The sequence below is a fragment of the Ochotona curzoniae genome, unplaced genomic scaffold, assembly GCF_017591425.1.
Source record: "Ochotona curzoniae isolate NIBS_2020 unplaced genomic scaffold, NIBS_Ocur_1.0 contig_1071, whole genome shotgun sequence".
NCBI classification, from domain to species: domain Eukaryota; kingdom Metazoa; phylum Chordata; class Mammalia; order Lagomorpha; family Ochotonidae; genus Ochotona; species Ochotona curzoniae.
This window is the reverse complement of record NW_024464939.1, coordinates 21,040,433-21,061,679: the sequence shown is the minus strand read 5'-3', so window position 1 is coordinate 21,061,679 and position 21,247 is coordinate 21,040,433. Positions and strand designations below refer to the sequence as shown.

General features: G+C 37.6%; 1 protein-coding gene across 1 annotated transcript in view; it reads left to right on the top strand.

Annotated features, from left to right (window-relative positions):
- The window catches only part of CUNH8orf34 (chromosome unknown C8orf34 homolog), a 211,051-nt gene that overhangs the window by 69,720 nt on the left and 120,084 nt on the right, over positions 1 to 21,247 (top strand). The window contains exons 2-3 of the mRNA XM_040994610.1: positions 842 to 989; positions 9,137 to 9,268. Coding sequence (XP_040850544.1) covers positions 842 to 989; positions 9,137 to 9,268 — 280 coding nt within the window. The remainder of the gene's footprint in view (positions 1 to 841; positions 990 to 9,136; positions 9,269 to 21,247) is intronic.

Sequence of the window (21,247 nt, the reverse complement as noted above, 5' to 3'; positions counted from 1 at the left end):
TGTGAAACAACGCATGTAGGTCCACAAACCCAATTACGCATTATAAAATGAAATCTACATGGCATGATAGCTGTTCACATCTGAACAATCTGGACATTCTTATTGACCACAAATTTGAAATTGCCCTTTGCTGTTTCTCATTGAAACAAAAATGAGTAGATTTTATGTAGACTTCTGCATAACTTAAGATATCATTAGAGCTGTCTAAAAATGAAGCAGCTTGCGTTACATGTAGAGAACTCACCAGTGCTTAACACATTAGATAATGGAGAGTTAGGAAGGAGAGGAAAGAAGAAAAAAAGAAGGTATGTTGATTATCAGGGATTTTTGCAAAGAGAAAATTCTGTGTTATTTGGAGACTAATTTAAGACATGTTCTATTTCTATAATTTGTTAATTGTTTATTCATCCCAGCAAAATTTTCTTGATTTTTAGTATGTTTGTATCCCAAATTGAGAAGGGAAAATAATGTTGATTTATAAGACATGTGGTGAAGTTTAGTGAGCATTTAGCATTTAATGGCATTTCTCGAAATCCTTATTGAAATTTAAGGTTCTTAGATCATAATTTTTAGAAGAAATTTAGATAAAATTTCTAGTATGCTATTGACTAAATATAATAAACATGAAAATAAATGCTGAAAATATACTTGATTTTGCTATATTTTAATTCTGCCAAATGAGGATAATTATATATATCTGCCTGAAAAAATTATTATGAAGGTTTAATTAGTTATCAAAATAAGCAGAACAGTGCCTAGCAGCAGCAAATGCCAAGTTAGTGTTTGCAGTTATTGTTGCTGTTACTGCTCGATGTAACTGTGTCATTTATTGTACCTTCAGGAATTAATGACCAAGTTAATCACTGAGACACCTGACCAGCCCATCCCATTTCTCATTGATCATCTTCAGTCCAAACAAGGAAAAAGGGGACAACTGCAAAGAACTCTGTCTGGATCTGCAGCTCTCTGGGCAGAAAGCGAGCCATCAGGTAAATCAAAATGAAAATTTTGCTATTAATATTGGATATATTTTACATTAAAAAAATCCCCAGAGTTTTTGGTTATAATAAGAGGAATCTAGATGGCTAGTTATGATGGAGGGTTTTCTTAAGTTCATGTGTGAATTTACCCATGTTAAAATTTGTCACAAAATAACCACAACTTCAGTATATGATGAAATGTTTCTAAAATACAAAAACCTGGGGCTAACATGATGGCTCAGTGAATGAATCTTCCACTTGCAACACTGCTATCCCATCTGCTGCTTCAGTTCTTATCTACCTCTATGTCGTGGCCAAGGAAAGTAGTACAGAATGACCCAAGCCGTTGGCCCCTACATTTGTTTGGAAAATCCGGAAGAGGCTCCTGGCTCCTGGTTTTGGTTTGACTGTTAGATTTCAAAAGCTTCCATGGAATGATGCCATTACTTCTTTTCTTCCTGCTCATTGTGATCTTGTGAAAAAAAATTGGATCTTTCTTGAATGTATTGTCATTTCAGTGCCTTTCAGATACTGTTTAAAAGCTTCTGAAATGGAATCAAGAACAGGACATTCCCGGAAGGGTTTCTACATCTTTAGTGTTGATTTCTATCTTAAAAAAAATTAATAAGCTTTGGCATACAGAAGAAACAACTCTTTCTTTTTCTTGACATATCTTTTCTGGATTTCAATTGTAAATATGGTGGCTATCAAGGCTCGGGCTAAATTGGTTCTCTCCATGGGAAAGCAAATGGACATTGGTGAGCCAATTTAAGCTTATGTGAACCCATATTATATAGGTTGAGGTTTCTACAGAGATGGTAGCATATTACTAAACTCTGTGTTTTTACTCTGCTCCCATTCTGTTTGAGTGTGCATGAATGTTAGAGATCTGGGTACAGCTTAGCTGACTCCTCTTTTTAGCCCCATTAGGGCTGCACATCAAGACTGTGGATGGATTGCATTCTTGTCTGGAAGCTGGACCAGGAGAGAATCTGCTTCCTAGCTCATTTGGGTTGTTGGCAGAGTTAGCTTCCAGCGATTATTAGGACTAAGATCCCTGTTGCTTGTGCTGGCATTCAGCCAGAAGTTGCTGTCAGTTCCAAATACAGTCCATAGTTCCTTGCCACATAATTTTAACATCATGATAGCTCACTTCTTTAAAGCCAACGATAATATTTCTCCCAGGTGTGCTTTCTGGAGTCTCATGTAATACAAGAAGATTACAACATTGACATCCTAACAACACCTTTGTCATATTTAATGGTTTGAGGCAGGTCAAAAATCCTGCCTGCTGTCAAGGAGAGAGATTTGCTGAGACTTTAGAATGTTCATGGAAATGTGGTAAATATAAATTTGTTTGGCTTAAATGTTTTATTGTAAAATTGATTGTATTTTATCCGAAAGTCAGAGTTAGGGGAAAGACAGACAGGAGATAGGGAGAGAGAGAGTGCTCTTCCATCCTCTGATTCATGCCCCATATGGCCACTGTGGCGAGAGATAAGCTGATCTGAAGTAAAGAACCAGGAGTTTCTTCTGAGTGGGTTACAGGGTCTCAAGGCTTTGAGCCATCCTCTGCTGCTTTCCCAGTCCACAAGCAGGAAAGTGGATAGGAAGTGGAGCAGCTGAGACACGAACCAGCGACAATATGGAATTCTAACACTGTAGGCAGAGACTTAGTTTATGACATCGCAACGCCAGCCCTGAAATAGCCTTTTTTAAATCCATGTATATGAGGAATCTTTGAGAATTTTATGAAAGAGGAATATTATGAAAAAAGTGTAATTTCACAAATTTTGCAGCAATAAACATCCTTTGACCACATTTTTGATAAATTGTTTACGATATGGTCTTATAGGGCACAGCACCAGGGTCAGAGATTATGAGTTAGTGTACTAATCCATTAGTTTCCTTAGAATGCTGCTGTCCACAGCAATATTGACTCTTCTCTTGAAGAGCAGGTAAAGGGAGGAAATTATTATATTGCCCTGCATTGTTGAGAAGGTAATGACATACATATTCATTTAATAATTTGTGAGAACATAGAATAAAATTTAGGAAGAAAAATATAAGTTCTGTTTAGTTTCTATTGATTATTTTTTCTTGGGGTCATCTTTTAGAATTTATTTTAAATTTATTTGTTTAAGTTTATTTAAAAGGTGAAAAACAAAGAGTTCTTTTAATTACTGGTTATCTCCTCAAATTGCTGAATCAGGTCAAGCTGGGCCTGGACAAAGCCAGGTATCTGGAACTGCAACCGTATGGTTGGCAGCGTTCCCATATTTAAGCCATCATCTGCTTCCTCCCACATTGCTGATTAGTAGGAAGTTGGTATGAGAAGCAGTGAACAAAACCCCAGGCACTCTGATGTGGGAATGTGGGCATCCCAACCTGCGACTCAGTCACTGGGCCAAATGCCTGATTCTATTCTGGGGCTTGGTAGACAATTAACGAAGACACTTGACTGTGAATCCAAAGCTCTGGGGGTTGGCGAGTTGAAGCAGGAGCCCTAGACATGAGAGTCATTCACATTATACAAATATATGAATATTATACAGAAATGCTCTCATGACAGTCCTGAGAGTCAAAGAATGGAGGAAGATGTTAAATTATAGAGCAAGAGATGGGCTTGCAGAAGGCGTGTATGAGATGAATGTCTAACTCTAGCTTTTGTCTGTTTATGAAGTGTTGACGCTTTGACTAACCCTAAGAGGGTCAAGGATCAGATAAAGAAGACTGAACAAGTGATGCAATTATGAAGTCACCAAGATAAAAAGGAAGAAATGGCAAAAAGAAATTGCACACTATTAATAAATTCTGAGTCTTGCTGAAGTTGAAATCATGAATTAATTTGTAATTATTATTCATTAATTATGAAAACCACCCACTAGATTGTAATATTTCTCCAGCAGTACTTAGAAGTATTGTGTAGGGAGAAAAGACTTTGAGAGACAGATTGAGAATCGAGCTTGTGTTTTTAAAGTGAGAGAAGAGGGCCCAGCGCAATAGTGTAGTGGTTAAAGTCCTTGCTTTGAATGTGTCTGGGATCCCATACAGGTGCCAGTTCTAATCCTGGCAGCCCCACTTCCCATTCAGCTTCCTGATTGTGGCCTGGGAATGCAGTCAAGGATGGCGCAAAAGCTTTGGGACCCTGCACCCATGTGGGAGAACCAGAAGAAGTTCCTGGCTCCTGGCTTCAGATTAACTCAGCTCCAGTCATTGTGGTGGCTTGGGAGTAAACCATCGGACGGAAGATCTTCCTCTCTGTCTCTCCTCCTCTCTGTATATCTGCCTTTCCAATAAAAAAATAAATAAATCTCGAAGACAAAAAAAAGTGATAAAGTGAGAGAAGCTGTATGAGTAGTGTTGCAAAGTAGACCAGAAAATTAATTATGTGAGTAAGTGCAGGAAGACGCACACAGGAAGTGACATGGAAGACCCAATGATTGAGGTAAACACTGCTGTGAGCTCCATGCAGTGAAGAAATGTCAGAAACTGAGTTAGGGTGGAATAGTTCCAGAAAATTAGAAGATTCAATGTGCGTCTTTAGTTTGGAAGTGTTTTGAAGTATCGGGAATTGAAGCTGTTCAGATTTAGGGAGAGCAAGGAAGTCAACAGGCTAAACATGCATGGTTTGTTTAGGAATAAACCAATCACCAGATTTTCACCCAAGTTGTTGAAGGGTCAAGAGAGACCATGCCATTGTTTTAAGGAGGTCTCTAGGAGTGATCAGAGGCAGAGATGACAATTGAGAAGAACTATAAATAGTGTTAAGTGGCAGCATTTCCACAAAAGTCTATTTTTCTTTACCTATTCTAGAAGCATTAAGAAACAGGAGATCCCTGGCCTACATTTACAGCCAGTGACGCGGGGAGAGGTGGGAACATCTTTCATTTTAAGAAGCTGTGGAAGAGGGAGAGAGAAGGGGAATGTATGTTAAGATAGATAACATGAAGTTGTAATAGGTACCAGAGGAGAAAGGGGGGAAAACCTTTAATGGGATGAGTGAAGCAGGATGGAGAGAAAAGCAAGGCTGTTACTGAAGAGGTTATACTTTAAGTGATGGTAAACTATGGTGGCTTAACCTTAAGTTAATTAAAATTCTTTAGAAACAATTTGAGCTACCTGAAACTGAGTATTCAATGTACAGAAATACACTACTGAGAGAATTAAGATGGCAGAATAGGATAAGGATATGTTTAAATAGATGGAGAATCATTATCCAGGGTGAGGCAGAGAGGGAGCATTCTAGGAAACAGGAGAGAACAGGCCGATGGCAGAGTGGCACCTGGAGAATGACAGACATGGGAAAGCAGAGAGGACAATGGTGTGGTGCAGCGGTGACCAGATAGTCCAGTGGCAGTCAGCAAGTAGTGATCTGAGCTGCACTGGAGACCAGAGCTCCAGGAGCCAGGTGGGAAGGAGAGTTCACTGGGAACTCAGCAGTGAACCTAGGCAAAGAACTGCCCAACCTACTGATTTGTTTTGATTCGACCAGGAGCAGAAAGAGAGTAACAGACCCCCAAACAGGCTGTGTGGGAAAAGGGTGCATTTTATATCTCAGATATGCCCCAGAGCTTCAGTGGGCACCATTTTGTGTAGGGAGGCAACAGCTGTGAGACAGGATTGTGCATAGCTTAAGTTGGTAGTGAACTCATTTTTGGCTCAGTGAATTGCGCTGACATGCCATCCTACAGGTTCCACCCAAATTCGGTGTGGTTAGTCCCCAGACCTAATGGCCAGCAGATCCAGATCTCCGCTAGTGACACATCAGGCACCCTTTTGTACAGTGTGACAAAGGCTATCAGACTGCAGGGGCAACAGTGAACTGCACATGTGTTGAGCTGGGAGCAAATTCACTTTCAGCTCAGTTCATTGCACAGTCCCACAGGGAAAATAATACTTTGGGTTTCTATGGGTCAAGATAGGTCTGGGTAGCCCTCAGAACTAACGGCCAGCAAGTTCTGGCAAGATCAGCACCAACAACAGCCTAGTCAGTTAAACTGGAAGTGGAGGAAAGGTTGGACAGACAACAGTACAGCCACAGCAGGGGAACACAGGAGATGGAGGGTGGTGAACCAGGAGCTGGGACTTCAGAAACTGTAGTAGAATAGGTAAAGAAAAATAGACTTTTGTGGAAATGCTGCTGTTTAGCACAACTCACAAGAGCCCAGAACTGAAGCTCACTGGAGGGAGTGGCACAAGTGACTGTGAATGAAGAACTGGGTACCTAACACAATAAGTAAAATTGAACTGTAGACCTGTGGTTAATACAACTTAGAAAACTTACCTAAGGAGAAGAATCTGCTAAGCAGAAATACAGTGACCAAGAGCAAAGGAAGAGACAGAGACACAGTGAATATTACTGAGGACTCAACTGCAAAGGAGCAAAACCCTATGCCAACCTGAGTTAACTGAGGAATATATTGAGAAAATGGGGGATATAGAATTCAGAAAAGTTGTTATAAAGCTTCTTTCAATAATGAGAAGCACATACACAAATTCATGGAATTTAAGGAATATATCACATAGGAAATAGCAACACTGAAACAAAATCATGTTGAATTATTGGAAATGAAGCTTACAATAGAGCAAATAAAAAAACAAGTGAAAAGTCTCCGTAATAGAATGAAGGAGGCAGAAGAAAGAATCTCAGAATTGGAAGATATTTCCTGTCACCTGGGGGAAGCAAACAAACAAAGAAGCTGGAAGCAAAGCTGGGTCAAACTAAAAGAAAGTATACAAGAATTAAGAGACACTATCAAAAAGCCAAGTATGAGTGATGAGGGTTCCAGAAGGAACAGAAAGAGAAGCTGGATTTAAAAATGTATTTAATGAAATGATAAATGAAAACGTCCCCAATCTGGAGAAAGAATTGGGAAACAACATCCAGGAGGGGCACAGAACATCCAACAGGCCTGATCAAAAGTGATCTTCATCCCTGCAACTGATAATAAAGCTCTCTTCAGTCAAACATAAGAGAAGGATTCTTATATATGCATATGAAAAAAATTAACTGACATATAAAGGAATGTTAATAAACTCACAGGAGATCTCTCACAGGAAACTTGACAAAAATCCCAGAGCATATGGAACCGTATCATAAAATAATAACAATAATAAATGGAAAAAAGAACATATTCACTACAAAAAAGTACACAAGTATGCTACTTTTCTAAAAAAGTGTTTTGTTCCTCCCTTTATATATATATAGCAGTTTGAGACAGGATATTGTGGAGGGAAGTGTGAAAGTTTAGCCTTGTTTTGAAGAACAGAAACCAAAAATTTTGGATGCTTATAAATTTTTCTTTGCTTTTGATGTTCACAAGTTTTGTTGGGCTGTGAACTGTGACTTTTGCTGTTGTGCAAATTGAGCCCTCTTTATTGTCTTGTTTCTTTTGTTGTCATGGTTTTCTTCTTGCCTTTCCTCCTGGGTGGCTCTCATTTGTCAGGTGAGGTGTGTTGTTTGTGTCACTGATTTGATTTGCTATAGTTTTGATTTTCTCTTTTTTGACATTGAAAATAAATGTGGAAGTCTGTACTGCATTTTATTTTCCTGTAAGTAATTCCTTATCTTTTTTTCTCTTATATTTTTGTGTACACTAAACATTTTTATTTGAAAGGCTGATACACAGGGCGACAGAGAAAGAGCATGGTCATAAACTGGTTTTCTTTCCAATGCCTGCCATGGCCAGAGCTAGGTCAGAGGTAGGGTCAGTAACCAGGAATGTAACTTGTAACTTTCATTTGGGTGACAGGAGCCTGGTCAGTGTTAAGTCATTACCACTGCCTCATAAGGTCTGTGCTAGCAGAAGGTACAGTCAGGAGCCAGAGCTAGGAAATGAACTCAGGAACCCTGATGTGGGACACAGGCATCTTAAGCTGCAAGGCTGTATGCCTGTTCTCATAGCAATACTTTAGATCATCATTAGCTGGGTCCACTTTCTTTTATTTTTGAAAAAACAGAATATGCAACATCCTAGTTTGTAGTAATTTAATCATAACTTTTCATTAAATTCTAAAAAAAACCATAATTTCGTGTGTGATATATATTTTGAAAAGATGTATGTGTTTATTTGAAAGAATTTTTAAAATGTTTATTTATTTTTATTGGAAAGTCAGATATACAAAGAGGAGGAGAGATAGGATGATCTTCCATCTGCTGATGCACTCCCCTCAAGTGGCTGGAAAGGCCAGAACTGAGCTGAGCAGAAGCCAGGAGCCAGGGCCTTCTTCTGGGTCTCCAGTGCGGGTACGGGGTCCCAAGGCTTTGGGTCACTTTCTCAGGCTGCAAGCAGGGAGCTGGATGGGAAGCAGGGTTGCTGAAACAGAAACCAGCACCCATATGGGATCCTGGTACATGCAAGGCAAGGCTTTAGCCCCTAGGCTACAGTGCCAGGCTATCTATCTATCTATCTATCTATCTATCTATCTATCTATCTATCTATCTATCTATATATATATATATATATATAGTGGGAGAGAGAGAAAGAGAGAGAGAGATTGATTGATTTTCCTTCAGCTAATTTACCCTCCAAATGACTACAATTACCAGAGTTGACTCAATCCAAAGGCAGGAGTATCTTGTGATCTGCCATATGGATGTTATCAGCCAAAGGACTTAGGACATATATTATTGTTGCATTCAGGCCATTAGCAGGGAGTTGGATCACAAGTAAGCTAGCTGGTATCCAAATTCATGAGCATGTGGGATTCTAGACGTGTCAGTGGTGGTTTATCCCATTGCATTACAGTGCTATCCTTATTTAATGTGATATTATTTAAATCAGCTAAATTGTATAGATGGACTCTTAGGTGTCTGCTTCTTAAATAACTTATATTCTCAGAGTTTTAGATGCAATCATTACTGATCCTGAAATTTCCACTATCACTTGAATTCTGTAGTCTTTGCTAAACTGACGAGTGATTTCCTGTCATGTATTTTCAACCAACTAGAGAGAACAATACCCTTTCTGCATGATTTGAATTCATGTGAATTTTTTTCTTGCCAGAAGTAATGAATAAAGAAAGTTACTAAACTGGTGTATCTAATTGCTCCTTGGCTCCTTTTCATTTTTGTATCAATATACACTATATTTTATGATCAAGTTTCTTCCTTTCTTACTATTCGTTCTTATTCTGCATTTTCATCTTAACAGAACCTAAAGGAACAAGAAGGGATTTCAGATGCTATGATAAGCCTTGGCAGCTAAACGCAAAGAAGCCTAAAAAATCAAAAAGTGACCTTGCTGTGTCGAATATTTCACCACCATCACCAGACTCCAAATCATGTAAGAAAATTTCTTATTCAAATATTACTCTTTGTCTGTAGCCTATGTTGTTATGACAGGGAGAAAATATTTTAATTAAAAGTAAAAGTTGCATCTGATATGTCTGACAGTTCATCCTAATGACTTTCACCTTCAACATTAACATTGCCCTTGGTTTGTTTCTACCCACCAGCTCACCTGAACTCTTGGACTGTGTAATTGATTTAGTAGGTATTTTTTGAATGAGAGGTTCTTTCAAGAATGTAAAGTACATGAAACAGGTTCTGTAGATCTCATGACCAGTTGTAGCATTGTATCCAATTCAAAACAGCACAAAGCTCCCTTATAATAAAGGACATATTTATTTACTCAAACAGTTAAGTGAAGAGGGAGAGAAAAAGAGAAAGAGAGAAAAGAGACTTCATTTGTTGGATCGTTACTCACATGACCATTGCTGTAAGGCCAAGTGCTCGCTTCGGCAGCACCTATATTAAAATTGGTATTATACTGCTAGACCAAGAGCCAGGAGCTCCATCTGGGTCTCCCTCATTGGGGGCAGCAGCCCAAGTACATGGGCCATCTGCTGCTACTTTCCCAGGAGCTTTAGCAGGCAGCTGAACTGGATCCTAAGTAGCCATAACTCAATCTGGCACTTTGATACAACATGCCAGCATTGCTGGTAGCAGTCTAACTTACTATATGAAGATGCTGGCCCTTTGAATTAAACTTTTAGAGCAGAATCAAAAGATAATTCCTATTCAAAACAACTTTTTAAAAGGACTTTTTGCCTGCTTGTTTTTCTTTTAGTCTTCTTCTTCTTTTTCGGTTTTTAAAAATCCTTTTCCTTGGATCTGCCTGACGTCTGGTGAATTGTGAACAAAGCTCTGGTGTGTGCTCTGTCCTCTGTTACTCTGAGTTGTACCATTTGCCTCAATGCCCCTACTTCCCCCCTACTTCCCCACTACCTCAGAAGCCTCTGAATTCTCCAGCTCCCTACTAGCTCCTCTCTTTGTGTCTTTGTTTTCTGGTGATGGGCTTACAACCTCAAAGGGTAACTGATTTGTTGGGTCAGTTTGGGATTCCTTCTCTTCACTGAGGGGTTCATACCAAAAGATCTGTTCATTGTACAGGCCCTGTGTTTTATACAGGTCTGTATAAACACGGGAATGTGTTGCTGGTGGTCTAGTTTGATTCTATCACTTTTTGCCTAAATAACCTACTCCCAATATCCAACTCTGTAAAATACCAAGATTTTAAAAGTGATCAGCATCATCACCATCATAGTGTATTTTTAAAATATAACATGTAGAGATAACATATTAGATAATGCATTAGAAATAAATTGTCAAACTCTAAATGCTCCCTGAATCAGTAGAATGTGCAAATGAATGTGCACAAATCAATCCATCTTACAAAACTGAGGCAAGAAAAGAAGGAAAGAGCCACAAAGAACCAATTGGAAAACCAAGATCAAATGCTAGGAATTGCTGTTTTAAAAATCTGTAAATTGAACTGATGTTGTGGCATAGAGTACAAAACCACTGGCTGAGCTACTGACATCCTGTATGTTGATGTCCTAGCTGCTCAACTTCAAACTCAACTCTGAGCTTATGATTGGGAAAGGCAGTGGACGATGGCTCAAATACTGGAAAACGTCACCCATATGGGAACTCTCAAAGATCTTGGCTTTTGTATTTGCCCTAAGCAAGCTCTGGCTGTTGAAGTTGTCTGGGAGTGAAGGAGAAGATCTTAGATCTTTCTACGTGTTTCTCCATCACTCATTCACTTTGAAACAAAAAATAGATATTGTTAAAGTTAATGGTTAGAATTTGAATGGATGAAACATCTCACTTATAAACTAAATATTGATGGGAAGGATAAAAGGCACACATTCAAAAATAAGAAGTGTATTATGTACATATAATATATAATATGTGTATATAATATACAATGCATGTATATAATACAATATGTGTATATGCACATAATATTTATGTACATTGAGTCTGGTTCAACTCTGGCTGTTGCAACCATTAGGGTGGAGAATGAACCAGCAGAGAGAAGCTAACTCTCTCTCTTCTGTCCCTGCCCTTATATCACTTTCAAATAAGCAAATAGATTAATGAATGAATAAATAACTACATGTTTAGAAAAAGAAGCCCAGGTCTTTCTGCCTCCCACTCACTCTCCAATATTTTCAATTTTAAAACATATTTTCAAATGAACAAAACATGAAGGAAATTACACAGAACTTTGGGAAATAAAACATATAAAATTATTAGAATGAAGCTAATGTGATCCTAAATGAATCCACAACTTTAATGTAGAAAATTTTAAAATGCTTGGATTAGAAGTGAAAAATGCTGTGAAATCAGTGCTCACAGCTTTCATTTTAACAATATAGGTAAATAATTCTTGTGTTTAATAATTAAATGAAGCATATATACAGGAATAGTAGCTATAAGGATAGTAAAATTCAACATAAAACATTAAAACAATATAGAAAAAAATTAACTCTTAAGTTGTTTAATGGAAAAAAAATAGAAAAATGGCAGAGAAGGCTCTTGCATAAACTTCAAAATAATCATAAAGGCTGGAGCTGGGCCAGTCTGAAGCAAAAAATCAGGAGTTTCTTCTGTGTCTCCCAGATGAGTGCCGTAGGCTTGGGCCATTTTTTTTTTTGCTGCTTTCCCCGGCACATTAGCAGGGAGCTGGAGTGGGGTAACCAGAGCATAAAGCAGTGTCCCATCAAAACCTTCTCTTACAAAAAAAAGGTAGGAATAACCAATTACAAATCTATAATTCAGCAGTCTTTAACACACTTACAATATGGTACTGTATGGCTTCTACTGTCATTTAATTAAAAAAAATACTTGTATTACATCAAAGAAAAATGCAAGACATGATAGATGCAGTATTCCTATTTGCTCTTGGGCTCTGGCAGCCTGCTCTCTGCAAGTATGGATGTATCTGTTCTCAGCGTGTCACATGGTCCAAATCATAATACTCTGATCTTTGTGCCTGGCTCATTCCACTTGACATATTTTTTTATGATGCACATACCCTGTATCATGTTCTGCTTCATTTGTTTTTAGGGCTGAATAATATTCTGTTGTGTGAACAGAACACATTTCATTTATCCATTTATGTCCTGATAAGTATTTTGCTTCTACCTGTTATTTATTTTGAATAGTGAAATTATATTAACACCCATGTATAAATTTGTTTGAATGTCATTTTTCATTATTTGTATATATATATATATGTCATAATGGAAATGTTGGATTATGTGAGAATCTTATGCTTTCTTTTAAGAAATTCTATGTATTTTTAAAAGTTCTTTTATTTATTTAAATGGTAGAGTCACAGAGACATATAGATGATAGAACTATATAGAGATAGAGACAGAGATAGAGAAGAAATCTTTCATGAGCAGATTAAGATGCTAAATGGATGCAATAGCCAGGGATACAGCAGGAGGAAGCCAGGGGCCAGAGATGCTTTCCAGGTCTCTTTGTGAATAGCAGCAACTCCAGTATCTGGAACATCTACTGCTTCCCAGGCATATTAGCAATTTCACTGGCTATATAAAGGATTTCATTTGTTTCACATCCTCACCAACGTTTGCTTTTCATAAAAAAAGAAAAAATATTTTGGATTTTGGAGCCCAGCACTACAGCCTAATGGCTAAATCCTTGCATTTCATTCACCGGGATCCCAACATGGGATCCCAGCTGTTTCACTTCCCGTCCAACTCCCTGCTTGTGACCTGGGAAAGCAGTTGAAGATGGCCCAAAGCCTTGGGACTTTGTTCCTGGAGACCCAGAAGAAGCTCCTGGATTCGGGTTGATTCAACTCTGGCTGTTCTTGACACTTGGGGAGTGAACATGAGAGTGGAAGATCTTTGTGTCTTTCCTTCTCTCTGTAAATCTTCCTTTTCAATAGAAATAAATAAATAATAAATAAATAAATCTTTAAACAATTATTGTTATTTAAGTCAGTTAAGTGGTATCTCACTGTTTCATTGATTAGTATTCCCAGAATGATTAATGATGTTGACCATTTTTTTCAAGTGCTTAAATATTTAAATACTCACTATAGAAATGACATCTTTTTGTCCATTTTAAGTGAATTTTTATTCTTTCTGTTCTTAAATTGTAAGAGTTCTTTGAAGAAGGCTTTCAAAATCAATTATATGATTTATGAATATTTCTTCTTATTTTGTAGAGATGGTCCTTTTTCTTGCTAGTGTCCATTGGTGCAAAGCTGTTTTTAATTTGGACAAAGCCTGGTTTACTTATTTTTTCTTTCAGTTTTCCCTTGCTTTCAATAACAAAGCTAAGCCCTTTCTAATTTTTAAAAAAGATTTATTTTACTTGGAAAGTTAGAGTTACAGAGAAAGGGAGAAACAGAGAGAGATAAATCTTCCATCTGCTGGTTCACCCTCCAAATAGCAGAAATTGCCAGTTCTGGATCAGTCTAAAGTTTGGAGCCAGGAACTTTTAGGTGTCCCATATGGGTACAGGAGCCTAAGTACTTGGGCTGTCCCTTACTGCTTTGCCTGGCCATAAGCAAGGAGCTGAATCAGTAAGTGGAGCAGCCAGGATGTGGTTCAGTGTTCATATGGGACGCTGGGGCTGGCAGGCAGTGGATTAGCCTTTTATGCCACTACACTGGCCCCAAGAAACCCTTTCTAACTTAAAGATTAGGAACACTTATATAGACATTTTCACTTAAGAATCTTACAGTTGTTGCTTTTACGTGCATACTGTATGTCCACTTTCACCTAACTTTGGATATGGTAGAAGGGGTGGAAGTCCTCCTTTATTCTTATGCCTTTGCATACCCAACTGTTTCAGCACCATTTCTTTAATACCATTCTTTACAGTCGAATGCTATTGGCATCCTGATGAAAACCAATTGAACATAAATATTTGAATTTATTCCTGGATTCTCAGTGCTATTCTATTGCGTGAATAACACACTGTTTTAATTACAACAGCTTTGCAATAAATTTTGAACTTTTGAAGTGTGAATCTGCTACCTTTGTTTTACTTATTTACTCTATCATTATTATTAAGGCAATTATTACTCCCAATTCTACATACATTTTAAGATTGATTTATCTTTATTTATTACTATTATTATTCCTATAGATGAATCATTGGGGTTTTGATAAAAAATGCATTGAGTAAGCTGATCAATTTTCAATGTGCTTGAGGCCAGCACTGTTGCAGAAAGAACAGCGGATGCTGTTATGCTGCAAATATCCCCTTTTGGAGTGGTAGTCCTAGCTGTTCCAATTCTGGGCCAGCTTCCTGCTCATGTGCCTGGGAAAATAGTGGAAGGTGGCCCAAGTCATTGGGCCCCTGCACCTATGTGGGAGGCAAGTATGAAGTACTTCATTCCTTGTTTTTGCCTGGGACATATCTGACTGTTGGGGCTATTTGGGGAGTGAACCAGTGGATGGAAGATCATTCTCTCTTTCTTCTACCTATTACTATGTTCCATAGATATGTAAATGAATGTATATTGCTTTAAAATATATCAGGTGCATTGTAATAGCAGTGAGATTTCTAATCCATGAATATAAGATGCTGTTCATTTATTTAGTTCTCCTTAAATTCTTTAGCAAACATCTTACAATTTTTTTTCTAAAAAGTTATTTCTTTTTATTGAAAAGGAAATTTACAGAGCAAGAAAGATATAAAATCTTTCAGTTGCTGATCCACTCCCAAGTTGGCACTGAGCCAATTCAAAGCAAAGAGACTGTTCTGGATCTCCCATATGGATGCAGAGACACAAGGGCCAGGGCCATCCTCTTCTGCTTTCCCAGGTTATAGGCATGGAGGTAGACCAGAAATGGAATGATCAGGACATGGAGCAGTTCTTATGGCGGATGTTGAGAGTTGCAGGTGGAGGATTAACGTATTGAACAACCATCCCGACCACATCGATGTTTGATTTTCAGTGTACGGAATACCACCTCTTGGGTTAAATTACTCACCAGTACTTTATCGTTTCAGTTACTATTTCAAATGAAGCTATTGCTAATCTTACTTTTCATATTGTTGTTTTATGTGTAGAGGTAGAACTGATTCTCCAGCAATTTCCTTGTGTTCTGAAGCCTTAGTGAACAACTTGATTAGTTCTAACAGTGATTCCTTGATTATGTGCAAATTCTTCAGGATTTTCTACATGGTACATCATGCCATCTATAAATAGTGATAGTTTTGCTTCTTCCATGTTAATTGACATTACTTTACCTTTATTTTTTTTATTTGTTTATCCTCATGTCTCTAGCTAGACAGTCAAAACAAGATTGAACACAGTTGATGAAATTAGGCATTTTTTTTTCCCCGTAAGATAATTATCTTAGCAAAATGGTTCCATTTTTGTTCCACCAAGTCTGATGTAAGCTGTGAACTTTCCCTGAGTAATTTTTATTATTCTGAAGATGTTTAAATCTATTCCTGTGATGTGTATTTTTAGTAACAAATCATACTAAAATCTTTTAAATGTTTTTCTCAACTGAGAAAATCAGGTTTCCTATTCTAGTATATTAATTAATTTTTGTATGCTAAATAACAAATTTCTAGGATAAATCTAGCATGCTTTTTATATTTGGGTAGTCTTTATTGAGAATTTTTATATTGATATTCATAAATGATATTAATCTGCAATTTCCTTTTCTTGTACTGTCTCTTTGATATGAAGTTGATGCTGGTTTCAGAGAATGAGTTGGAACTTGTTTATTCTTATTCAGTGTTTTTGCAATCATTTCAGATAAATTTAAATTCTTGGTAGGATATACCAATGAAACCATCATACACTAGATTTTGCTCTGTAGGAAGGATTTGATCAGTGAGTCAACACTTTTTTATTTGTTTCAGGTCTAATTGGATTATTTATACTGAGTCTATTTGGGGATTTATGTGTTCCCAGGATTATTTTACCATTTAGTCATAGTTCTTCCATTTGTTAGCATGGAATCATTTTTGATATTCTCAAAATCCTTTTGCTTTATATAATGATCACCAATTATGTCTCAACTTACCTGGATTTGAGCATAGCTTTCATTTCATCTCATAGATCTGATTTGATATATTTTTTCTTTTGTCTTACTATGTTCAAAGTGTTTTTCTGTTTTTTGTGATGATAATTCTTTGTCCTGTCCATTGTACTTTACTTTTTTCATATTTATGATTTTCCAAGTCATATTTTGATTTTATGGTCAAAGAAAGTAATTCTTATAATCTCATTTAAAAATGTGTTGAGGGGGAGCTACTCCAACCAGAAGTGGGAGAAAGGTTGTACAGACAACGGTGCAACCTCAGCATGGGATCACAGGAGGTAGAGAGTGGTGAGCCAGGAGTTGGGGCTGTGGAGAACATGGTGGAGATCTAACATAAGAACACAGACCTGGAACACAGTGGAGGGAGTGGTGCAAGTTACTGCAAATAAAGAGCTGTGTACCAACTGCAATAAGTAAAATCAAACTGTAAACCTAGTGTTGACACAGTTTAGAAACCAGCTCCAAGGAGAAGAATCTGATAACCAGAAGCACAATGACCAAGAGCAAAAGAAGAGACAGAGGCACAATGAGTATAACTGAAAACTCCCCAGTGAAGGAGCAAAACCCTCTGCCAACCTCGGAGTTCACTGAGGAAGACAGCAAGAAAATGGGGATACAGAATTCACAACACTTGTTATAAAACTTCTTATCAACAACAAGAAGCATGGAAAGCAGGCATTCAAGGAATTCAAGGAATTCAAGCAATATGTCACACTGGAAATGAATCAAATGAAAGCTGATATATCAGAAATGAAGAATACAGTGGAGCAAATTAAAAGTACATATGTGAATCTTACTCTGTGTTAATCAATGTTACTTCATATATACTTGTACCTAATGTAACAAGAACTTGTGATGTAATTCATTAATTAACCATCCATAAGAGGCGGATTGTTTATAACCACCTGAGATTGTCAGTGTCCACATATAACTGTTATTGGGACAGCCCATAAACAACGAAGGCCTAATCCTCACTGTACCTGCATTAGAGCCCAGGATACAAGAATTAAACTGCAACGAAAAGTTATTCTCCTACATGACTGGGGGATACTCCAGCGGAAGCATGGTGGACTTGGGAAAATTCACAATGGAAACACATTATGATACTAGAGATGAGAACAGAGGGGAAGGGAGGGAATTTGGTGGAGGGGGAGGAGAGAGCCCACTGCCAACTAAATTGTACGAAAAAACAATAATAATAATAATTTTTAAAAAGTACAGTGGAGAGTCTCCAAAATAGAATGAAGGATGCAGAAAAAGGAATCTCAAAATTAGAAGATATTTCCTGTCACCATGGGGAAACAAACAAAAAGCTGGAAGCAGAGCTGGGCAAAGCTAAAATATTCAAAAACTGAAAGAAACTATGAAAAGGCCAAATATAAGAGTTATGGGAGTTGCAGAAGGTGCAGAAAGAGAGGGTGGGTTTAAAAAGTTAGTTAGTGAAATAATAAGGGCAAATTTCCCTAATCCAGAGAAATAACTGGGAAACAACGTTCAGGAATGGCACAGAACTCCCAACAGGCTTCAACAAAAGCAATCTTCACCATGACACATGATCATCAAGCTCTCTTCAATTGAACATAAGGAAAAGATCTTTGAATATGCACGTGAAAAAAAATCAATTGACATGTAAAGGAATGCCAATTAAACTCACAGGAGATCTCTCACAGGAAACTCTACAGGCAAGAAGAGAATGGAGTGACATATTCCAGATTCTAAAAGAAAACATTGTTAGCCCAGGATAATGTACCCAGCAGAACATTCCTTTGTCTTTGAAAATGAAATAAAATTCTTCCACAGTAAAGAAAAGTTAAAAGAATTTGCCTCTTCCAAAACCGAAGGCAAATGGGAAGAACATCTCAGTAAACTAACAACAGAAGACTCAGTTAAACAATGAACAACCCATTCCTAAAATGACAGGACCAAAGTACCACCGATACATATTAACCCTGAATGTAAATGGCTTAAACTCATCAACCAAATGTCAGATTGGTAGACTGGATTTAAAAACAAAATCCATCTATTTGTTGCCTGCAGGACACACATTTCACCAACAAAAATCAGCGGAAACTATATGTCATGGATTTTTTTTTTTTTAGTTTCATCTCTTCAAAACATTTTCTTTTGATTAAATTTCAGTGACTCATAGGTCATACAGAAGCATCATTTTCTTCAAAAAGGTTTTTAATTTTCTTTTTTATTTCTTCAGTGAAACATTAGTCATTCTGTAGCATGTTATTTAACCTTACGATGTTATTAATTTATTGTTTTTTTTCCTGTTGATTTTGTTTTGTGGCTTTTCATTTAAGGGGATGTATAGTAACTGTGTAATAGAGACTATCATATCCAGATGTGAGGATACAATGCAATATGCATCTCTACTTCCAACAAAGATGCACTCCCAATCAAACTGTTCACTGTATGTTGACAATAGGATGCTGAACTCTCTGCCATTGTCCTTGCCCGCAATGATGGACATATGATTGTGTATTAAGAACTGTACTATAGTAATGATACAGGGGAACTCAGTAAGTGGGAAAGGCTCTGGGGAGGGAATAAGGGAAATCCCACAATCTATGGAACTGTGTCATAAAATGATAATAATAAAAAGAAATAAAATTTTTAAAAATGTGTTGAGGGTTGGCACAATAGACTAGTGGCTAAACCCTCACCTTGCATCTATTGGGATCCCATGTGGGTGCCAGTTCATATCTCAGCTGCTCCACTTCCCATCCAACTCCCTGCTTGTGGCCTGGGAAAGTAGTTGAGGATGGCCCAAAGCCTTGGGACCCTGCACCAACAAGGGAAACCCAACAAAAGCTCCTGGCTTCTGGTTTTGGATCACTTCATTCCCGGCGCTTGTAACTACTTGGAGAGTGTTCTTGATGTGCCTGTTGATCCACTTGCTGTTTTTCAGCATTTTTCAAGTCCTTTTTGTCCTTATTTATCTGCCAAGCTGTTTGATTAATTAGTGAAGGTGAAATATTAAACTGTCCAAGTGTTGTCATAGAATTGTCAGTTTCTCTCTTTAATTATGGAAATTTGTCCTTTCTGTATTTTAGGGCTCACAGGCTAAGTGGATGTATCTTTATAATTAATACATTTTCTTATTAGATCTATTTTTTCACAATGTATAAACTTCATTTTTGGTGCTTATGATAACTTTTCTCTAAAATCTATTTTGTTTCAGGCTATCTAATTAATATGTTAGTAGCTGTATGGATTAATATTCTGGTCATTATTTTTTCAAATATTCTCAAATATTCTCTCTGCTCCTTTGAGATTGCCATTTTATATTGGTACATTATGCTTATTGCTCAAATAAGAAAGCTTGTGACAACCTCATCAACACTTGTATTATATTTTATATATTTGCTTTTTTGAAATTTCTTTATTTTGACAATCTTTACATAGTTGATTAGGGCACAAAGGGTCAAGGGCTACAGGAAAGTGGGTAAGAGTATTGTTTCCACATTATTGCTTTTTTTTTTTTTCTTTTTCTGTATCTTGGGTAAATGGGGAGATAAAGGGAGGAGCCCCACCCATTCTCCTACCCATCCCAGCCTCCCACGCCTCCCAGGTCCCTGATGTGGGGCATGCTCTGAGGGTTCTGCTTAAGTGGTATTGATAATTTGACAGTTCTGAATTGCTGCCAATCTCGCCATTCCAAGCAGGAAGAAATACTTGCAGAATCCACTGGTTGACACAGTCCACCTTAGAGTCTCCGTTTGCCTAGATTTTCACTGCCAACACATGACTCAGGCAGTTGGTTGATTTGTTCTGTCCTCCATCCTCTGTTGTGGTACCAGGTGTCCTTTGTAGGTTCTGATGGACTGCCATATCCTTTGTGTGCACCTGAATATGCTGTCCGTTGCTCCATCTGAGCCTCTGAGGAGGCTCAGCTTTGACACATACAATCCATGGTCAGAACATGGAACTTGGACTTTTCTTCATGGCTGTGGTTCTGAGTCCAGCAATTCAATTCGGGAGATCCCCAAAGAAACTTTGTCTGAGGTGTTCCCAGACCAGATTCTTGTGTGTGCTTGCCAGTACAGGGCCCAGTACCATCTGTTGCCCCAATTGAATGGTAGTTGCAATTGCTGGGTCAGTTCTGTTTTCAGCCCTGTCTTCCACATGAACCAATGGGTATTACAGTCCAGACTGATTCTGCCCAGCACCCACTAGTCCCACAATAACTCCCACCAGGCCTGCTCCCTGTCCTGGTTCCCATGCCTGTTTATATGTACTGCAGAATTGTTCAGTCTTTCCCATATCTTATTCAGCTCTTCTACATGAGCTGAGCAGGGTGTGACCTAGAACTTGCCATCACTCATGGGTAAAGGAACCAACAACAGTTTGGGCTGCTTAAGGTAGCAACACTCAAATGTGCATCCAATATGTAAAATTAATAGGACTAAGAGAAATATTGCTACTGATTATATGCTATGTGGAATGACAGTGAGCAGAATTCAGCCAGAAAGGACATTGTTCATGAATCTGTTTGTATTGTAGTGTGTACTGATCCTTTGTGCCCATTTATAACTCTAAAAGATTGAGATAAATGTCGACTCAGGAAAAAACTCAAAAAGTGAAACCAAATTTCGACAATTTTATTTATGCTTTTGCATTCAAAAGAGTATTTCTCTGGCAATTGAGTTTTTCCATGGTTGCAATCAGCATGAAATATACAAAAAGGAATAGCTAGAAATCTTTAATCTATTTTTTTTTCAATTTTAAGGCATAAGGGAAAACAATGTGTACCTATGGAAAATGCATATTACATTAAAAAAATCTGAAGGTAGTAGATTAGCAACTGAGAATTACAATATAAAAATAAAGCAAGCAGAAGACATGAATTCTCTCATGGTATATCATAACTGGGAATATTTCCTGTCATACTGGAACTAAAATAGAGGGGGAACTTT